This window comes from Suncus etruscus, chromosome 18 (genome assembly GCF_024139225.1).
Source record: "Suncus etruscus isolate mSunEtr1 chromosome 18, mSunEtr1.pri.cur, whole genome shotgun sequence".
In the NCBI taxonomy this organism is placed as follows: Eukaryota; Metazoa; Chordata; class Mammalia; order Eulipotyphla; family Soricidae; genus Suncus; species Suncus etruscus.
In genome coordinates, this window is record NC_064865.1 from 55,355,358 (window position 1) to 55,363,522 (window position 8,165).

An 8,165-nucleotide genomic window follows, 5' to 3' on the forward strand; every position below is an offset into this window, starting at 1 on the left:
GGACAAAGACGGACATTTTATATTAATCAAGGGGTACGTAGAGCAGGAAGAATTCACTCTCCTAAACATATATGCACCGAATGAGGGGCCAGCAAAATATTTAATACAACTGTTGACAAATCTGAAAAATAATATCAACAACAACACAATAATTGTGGGGGACCTTAACACGGCTTTGTCAACACTGGACAGGTCAACCAGACTGAAACCCAACAAGAATATACTAGACCTGAGGAGAGAAATGGAAGAAAGAGGCCTAGTGGATATATATAGGACACTCCATCCCCAGAAACATGGATACACATTCTTCTCCAATGTACATGGGACATTCTCCAGGATAGACTACATGCTGGCACATAAAACATACCTCCATAAGATCAAGAGGATAGAAATTTTGCAGACTACCTTCGCTGACCACAAGGCTCTGAAATTATTTGTGAATTCCAAAGGGACTCAGAAGAAACACTTTAACACCTGGAAGTTAAACAGCCTCATGCTCAATAACCAGTGGGTCCGAGATGAAATCAAGGAGGAAATAAAAAGGTTCCTGGAAACAAATGACAATAAAGACACAAACTCTCAGAACTTATGGGACACAGCAAAAGCAGTACTGAGAGGAAAATTTATAGCTTTGCAAGCACACATCAGGAAGGAAGAAGGAGCTTACCTGAGTAGCTTAATGACACAGCTAATAGAACTAGAAAATGCTCAACAAAAGGACCCAAGAATAGAAAGACAGAAGGAAATAACAAAGCTGAGAGCAGAAATCAACGAAGTGGAAACTCAAAAAACAATCCGAAAGATCAACGAAAGCAAAAGTTGGTTCTTTGAAAAAATAAACAAGATTGATAGACCACTGGCAAACCTAACAAAGAAAGAGAGAGAGAGAAACTTGATAACTCGTATCAGGAATGAAAAAGGAGAGATCACTACTGATATGACAGAGATTCAAAGGGTAATCAGAAACTACTTTGAAAAACTCTACGCCACTAAAAATGAGAACCTGGAAGAAATGGATAAATTCTTGGACTCTTATAATCTTCCACGGTTGAAGGAAGAGGATGTAGCATATCTAAACACCCCCATCACCATTGATGAAATTAAAACAGTAATCAAATGTCTGCCGAAAAACAAAAGCCCAGGTCCAGATGGATTCACTAATGAATTCTATCAAACTTTCCAAGAGGAACTACTGCCAATCTTGGCAAGACTCTTTCATGAAATTGAACAAACAGAAACACTCCCAAATAGCTTTTATGAAGCCAACATCACCTTGATACCTAAACCAGACAGAGACGCTACCAAAAAAGAAAATTACAGACCAATATCCCTGATGAATGCAGATGCAAAGATCCTCAACAAAATCCTGGCAAATAGGATTCAATGCCTCGTTAAGAAGATCATCCACTACGATCAAGTAGGTTTCATCCCAGGAATGCAAGGCTGGTTTAACATCCGTAAATCTATCAACATAATACACAACATCAATAACAAGAAAAATAAAAACCACATGATCATATCAATAGATGCAGAGAAAGCATTTGATAAGGTCCAACACCCATTCTTGATCAAAACTCTCAGCAAGATGGGAATGGAGGGAACCTTTCTCAATATAGTGAAGGCCATCTACCACAAGCCAGTGGCAAATATTATCCTCAATGGAGAAAAACTGAAAGCCTTCCCTCTAAATTCTGGCACAAGACAAGGCTGTCCTCTCTCACCACTCCTATTCAACATAGCACTGGAAGTACTTGCTATAGCGATTAGGCAAGAAAAGGATATCAAGGGAATCCAGATAGGAAAGGAAGAAGTCAAGCTCTCACTGTTTGCAGATGACATGATACTCTACTTAGAAAACCCTAAAGACTCTATCAAAAAGCTTCTAGAAACAATAGACTCATATAGCAAGGTGGCAGGCTACAAAATTAACACACAAAAATCAATGGCCTTTCTATATACCAATAGTAATAAGGATGAAATGGACATTAAGAAAACAACCCCATTCACAATAGTGCCACACAAACTCAAATATCTTGGAATCAACTTGACTAAATATGTGAAGGACCTATACAAAGAAAACTATAAAACTCTGCTCCAAGAAATAAGAGAGGACACACGGAAATGGAAACGCATACCCTGCTCATGGATTGGCAGGATTAACATCATCAAAATGTCAATACTCCCCAAGGCATTATACAGATTTAATGCCATCCCTCTAAAGATACCCATGACATTCTTCAAAGAAGTGGATCAGACACTTTTGAAATTCATTTGGAACAATAAACACCCTCGAATAGCTAAAGCAATCATTGGGAAAAAGAATATGGGAGGAATTACTTTTCCCAACTTTAAACTGTACTACAAAGCAACAGTTATCAAAACAGCATGGTATTGGAATAAGGATAGGTCCTCAGATCAGTGGAATAGGCTTGAATACTCAGAAAATGTTCCCCAGAGATACAACCATCTAATTTTTGATAAAGGAGCAGGAAATCCTAAATGGAGCAGGGAAAGCCTCTTCAACAAGTGGTGTTGGCACAATTGGATAGCCACTTGCAAAAAATTAAACTTAGACCCCCAGCTAACATCATGTACAAAGGTAAAATCCAAATGGATTAAAGACCTCGATATCAGCCCCAAAACCATAAGATATATAGAACAGCACATAGGCAAAACACTCCAGGACATTACAGGCATCTTCAAGGAGGAAACTGCACTCTCCAAGCAAGTGAAAGCAGAGATTAACAGATGGGAATATATTAAGCTGAGAAGCTTCTGCACCTCAAAGGAAATAGTGCCCAGGATACAAGAGCCACCCACTGAATGGGAGAAACTATTCACCCAATACCCATCAGATAAGGGGCTAATCTCCAAAATATACAAGGCACTGACAGAACTCTACAAGAAAAAAACATCTAACCCCATCAAAAAATGGGGAGAAGAAATGAACAGACACTTTGACAAAGAAGAAATACACATGGCCAAAAGACACATGAAAAAATGTTCCACATCACTAATCATCAGGGAGATGCAAATCAAAACAACGATGAGATACCACCTCACCCCAGAGAATGGCACACATCACAAAGAATGAGAATAAACAGTGTTGGCGGGGATGTGGAGAGAAAGGAACTCTTATCCACTGCTGGTGGGAATGCTGTCTAGTTCAACCTTTATGGAAAGCGATATGGATATTCCTCCAAAAACTGGAAATCGAGCTCCCATACGATCCAGCTATACCACTCCTAGGAATATACCCTAGGAACACAAAAATACAATACAAAAACCCCTTCCTTACACCTATATTCATTGCAGCTCTATTTACCATAGCAAGACTCTGGAAACAACCAAGATGCCCTTCAACAGACGAATGGCTAAAGAAACTGTGGTACATATACACAATGGAATATTATGCAGCTGTCAGGAGAGATGAAGTCATGAAATTTTCCTATACATGGATGTACATGGAATCTATTATGCTGAGTGAAATAAGTCAGAGAGAGAGAGAAAAACGCAGAATGGTCTCACTCATCTATGGGTTTTAAGAAAAATGAAAGACACCCTTGTAATAATAATTTTCAGACACAAAAGAGAAAAGAGTTGGAAGTTCCAGCTCACCTCAGGAAGCTCAACACAAAGAGTGATGAGTTTAGTTAGAGAAATAACTACATTTTGAACTGTCCTAATATTGAGAATGTACGAGGGAAATGTAGAGCCTGTTTAGGGTACAGGCAGGGGTTGGGTGGGGAGGAGGGAGATTTGGGACTTGGGTGATGGGAATGTTGCACTGGTGATGGGTGGTGTTCCTTTTATGACTGAAACCCAAACACAATCATGTATGTAATCAAGGTGTTTAAATAAAAAAAAATATGCAAAAAAAAAAAAAAAAAGAAAATCAAGAAACTAAAGACCCACAAATATGTAGATTGAACAACCTTAAGAAACTATTGGAGGGGCCGGTGAGGTGGCGCTAGAGGTAAGGTGTCTGCCTTGCAAGCGCTAGTCAAAGAAGGACCACAGTTCGATTCCCCGGCGTCCCACATGGTCCCCCCCCAAGCCAGGGGCAATGTCTGAGCGCTTAGCCAGGATAACCCCTGAGCATCAAATGGGTGTGCCCCCCCCAAAAGCAAACAAACAAACAAAAAAGAACTATTGGAGGTTTATCTAAAGGATATATTTAAAAGGCTTAGTCTTGAGACTGGTGAGAGATTTACAGAGGTTAAGGTTCTTAGCCTTCTTTCATATTTCTGATCTTGGTTCAATCCCTGGCATTGTATACAGTCCCCTGAGCACTGCCAGGAGTGATGCCTTGAGCACATAGTCCTGAGCATCATGGGATATTGTGCTCAACAACCATCCCCAAATAAAAAAATACATATATGTATATATATACACACACAAACATAATAAAAGGTTTAGTCTGGTCCTAGATGGATGATATATTTTTCCCTATTGGCTATTATATGTGCATCCTCAATAGTTCCTTGTGTCCCCTGTTCATTCCAAATGAAAGTGTCTAACCATATATGCCCTACAGGTTGATGCAAGAGACAAGTTGTCTCTTTTCAATGATTAACCCAAACCCATGAGAATGTGTGATCTTGTATGTGTATAGGAGAGTGTAAAAATTAATAAATGTCTTAACAATATTTAACCACTGGAACTGAGCATTAACACCATGAATCATGAATTTTTGAGACTGGAAAGGTAAATTGAGGACCTTAAGAAAACTCTAATCAGAATCCAGGAGTTTGCTTTTGAACTTGATGTGACTGACATTAGCACAAATTTGTCTGATTCCTTCCTAAGTAGGGCTGTGTCTATGAGTTGCTTCCAGCAGGACAATGTGATAAAGTGGCACATCCACTTTATATATAAGACTTTATCTTAGCAAGGTGATGCTAGAATCTCCTGAGAAGACCCCATTGTGCTTTTGGTTTTGAGATTTTTGCTTTTTTGATTTTGTGCTTCTGGTTTTTGGTTTTTGGTTTTGGGATGCACTTAGTTTTTGGTCAGGGCTTACTCCTGGCTCTGTGCTCAGGGATCACTACTAGTAGTGCTGGATGAGAAACGAAATATGATGTTGAAGATTGAATCCTGATCTCCTTGTGTAATTCAAGACTCTTTTTTGGGAGGGGGAGATCCTGGCTATGAGTTCAGAAATTTCTACTGGCTTGGGGACCATATGGGATGCAGGTCTGTACTAGATTAGCATGTGCAAGGCAAACACCCTACTGCTCGTGCCACTACTCCAACCCTCAATTCAAGACTCTTACCCACTAAATTTTCTCTTTGACTCAAAAGCTCACTCTTCTTTTATTTAAGTTTATTATTATTATTGCTTACAAATATGTTTGTAATATTGTTAATATTTATTATTTTGATGTGCACAGTTAATGCCCTCTCTAGAATAGTCTTTACACTAGTCCTTAAATTAGGGATAATTCTTCCCTACAGCAGACCTTTGGTCCACTGTTTGGCTTTGTTGTTGTTCAGTACTATCTGTTTTCTTTTTTTGTTTGTTTGTTTCTTTATGTGTCAAAGACAAATGAGTCCATATAGTATCTGTCCTTCTTTTTCTAACTCCCCCAACCTCCAAATCAGATAAATTAAGGTATATCTGCAACTATGAACCTTAAGAGCTATGACATAATAAATAAGTGTTATGGTAGGGGAATGTGTGTGCAGATATATATTTGCAGACATAACAAATGAATAACTTAGCAAAATAATAAAGACAAGTTAGATAAGATGACAGACTGTACAGACATTTTTAAAAAAGAGGGCAAGCATTCAAAGTATTTTCACTATCAAGCATTAAAATTTATCATAAAGGTAAAATAAGACATATATGAAATAAATATATATTTTATTAAAAATCAGTAAATCTCAAAAAATAATAAAAACATCCCAAATCATATACTGAGTAGAGGGTGTTGTAACAATTCATAGAGAAAAGTTAAATTGCATAGGCAGTGATGAAGAACTGTATAATATACAGAAAAATAAGTCAAATAGAGTCGATATAGTACAGAAACATTATACTTTATATTGTACTTTATCTAATAAAAGCTGTCATTGATTTTAAGTTTTACTTCTCTAAGAACAAATGATAGGCTAAACAATGTACCCAACTTAACCATGTGTTAAACTACACGCTTTTTTTTAAAATAAAATCTTTATTTAAGCACCAGAATTACAAACATGATTGTAGTTGGGTTTCGTCATTAATAGAACACTCCCCTTCACCAGTGCAACATTCCCACCACTAATGCCCCCAATCTCCTCCTCCCCCTCCCCTGCCTGTATTTTAGACAAGCATTCTACTTCTCCATTCATTAACATTGTCATGCTAAACTAAACTCTTAACCCCCACTTGCAAATTTTTTCTACCCAGATACTTTCCTAATATAGTTCGTGTATTCTCCAAATTTCATCACCTCTCTTTGCAACAATACTTGATTTTTTTTTACATATTAGATTGCCTCTTTCTAGCACATATTGTTTCTATGTTAAAATGTATGTAGAATCACCCATCTCTCACCAGGTTATCACTATCTTCTTCTTTTTTTAATCACTATCTTCTGATGGAGAGCTTCTTGCATGGCTTTCTAGTCACTACCCTATTTCTTGCCTAGATTTCTGCAGTATATTCACTTTGACTTCCTACTTCCAGTCTATTCCTAATACAACAGTTTGAATGCCCTTGTTACACCATCAATCACATAATTCTCTTTTCTGCTCCAAGTTTTCTATGTGACTTCACTGAAATTTATGTAGTGGCCAGTGTAAAATGAAGCATTTACAGCTTTTGCTTCAATGTTCAAATATTTTAAGCATAACACCAAGAAGAGTAACTCTAACTTCCAACAAATACTACATTGAAAAATATTATTACACATATATGATCATTATGCAGTATATAATATATGTACACATAGCAAATAGCAAGACAAAAGCTTTAACTTAGATATCTAACTATAGTTTGATTTTCCGACAAATAATATTTTATTTTCTATCTTAGAATAACATGTATTCTTTAAGATTAGTGATTGCTTAATATAGCAGTATGTAAAATTATGTGTGGAGAAATAAAATTTTTCTTATTTTACCTAATTAAGAAATACACTATTTTTATTCACATACAATAATAATATAATAATATTGATTGATAATAATACTATAGATGATTTTAGGAATCATTAGAAGTAATTTCAAGAATATAGTGTCCATGGAAAACAATTAGTCATTAAAGATAAATACTTTAGAATAGTGGTATTGATTCCCTTGATATCTTTGTCAATATGCATCTATATTACTAATATTTAAAAATAATTGAGCAATTTATAAAGTAGAAATTCATTTCTTTGTGTACTGACACTTGAAATCAAGAGTTCACCAGGAAGTCCTAAAACCAAATGGCTGGTGTGAATTTACCTTTTCTGGAAAGAATTTTTTTATCCACTTGCATCTCTTGGGAATATTTATTCATTTCTTCTGTGGGACTCAAATCTGTCATGGCTGCCATTGTGTCCTCACCTATCCGAGAGATATGAAGCCCACAGATATCTGCAAGGCAAGGAGACTCCTTAGAAGCACTTCAACAGAGATCACCAAGCAAGAATTGTTCCTAATTTAAGGACTAGTCTAAATACTATTTTAAAGGGTGGGTTAACTGTGTACATCAAAATAATAAATATTAGCAATATTGCAAACATTATGAGTAATAATTATAATAATTTAAATAAAAGAATAGTGAGCCTTTGAATCAAAGAGCTAGGACAGTGGGTAAGACTCTTGAATTGCACAAGGAGGTCAAGATTTTATTTTCAACACCATATTTTGCCTTTCACCCAACACAACCAGTAGTGATCCCTGAGCACAGAGCCAGGAGTAAGCCCTGACCAAAAACTAGGTGTAGCCCAACACCAAACCAAAAAGCAGAGTGGGATCCTTTTGGAAGATTTTAGCTTCACCCTGCTAAGATAAAGTCTTATATATAAAGTGGAGGTTGCATGTTATCACCTTTTCCTGTTGGAAGCAACTCATAGGTGTTACCTCCATCCCCCAATCTTCCTGAGTAGCCTTACCTGATGTGAGACCTGCCCATTTCTGGGAGAGGTCTTTGGAAGGTAGAAAAAAGATTGCCTCAGATTGAGGGGTTG

General features: G+C 36.9%; 1 protein-coding gene across 1 annotated transcript in view; it reads right to left on the reverse strand.

Annotated features, from left to right (window-relative positions):
• Positions 1–7,528, reverse strand: part of SLC17A3 (solute carrier family 17 member 3) — a 29,226-nt gene extending 21,698 nt beyond the window's left edge. The window contains exon 1 of the mRNA XM_049764817.1: positions 7,438–7,528. Within this exon, the coding sequence (XP_049620774.1) occupies positions 7,438–7,528 (91 nt within the window). The remainder of the gene's footprint in view (positions 1–7,437) is intronic.
• Between the last annotated feature and the right edge of the window lie 637 nt (positions 7,529–8,165).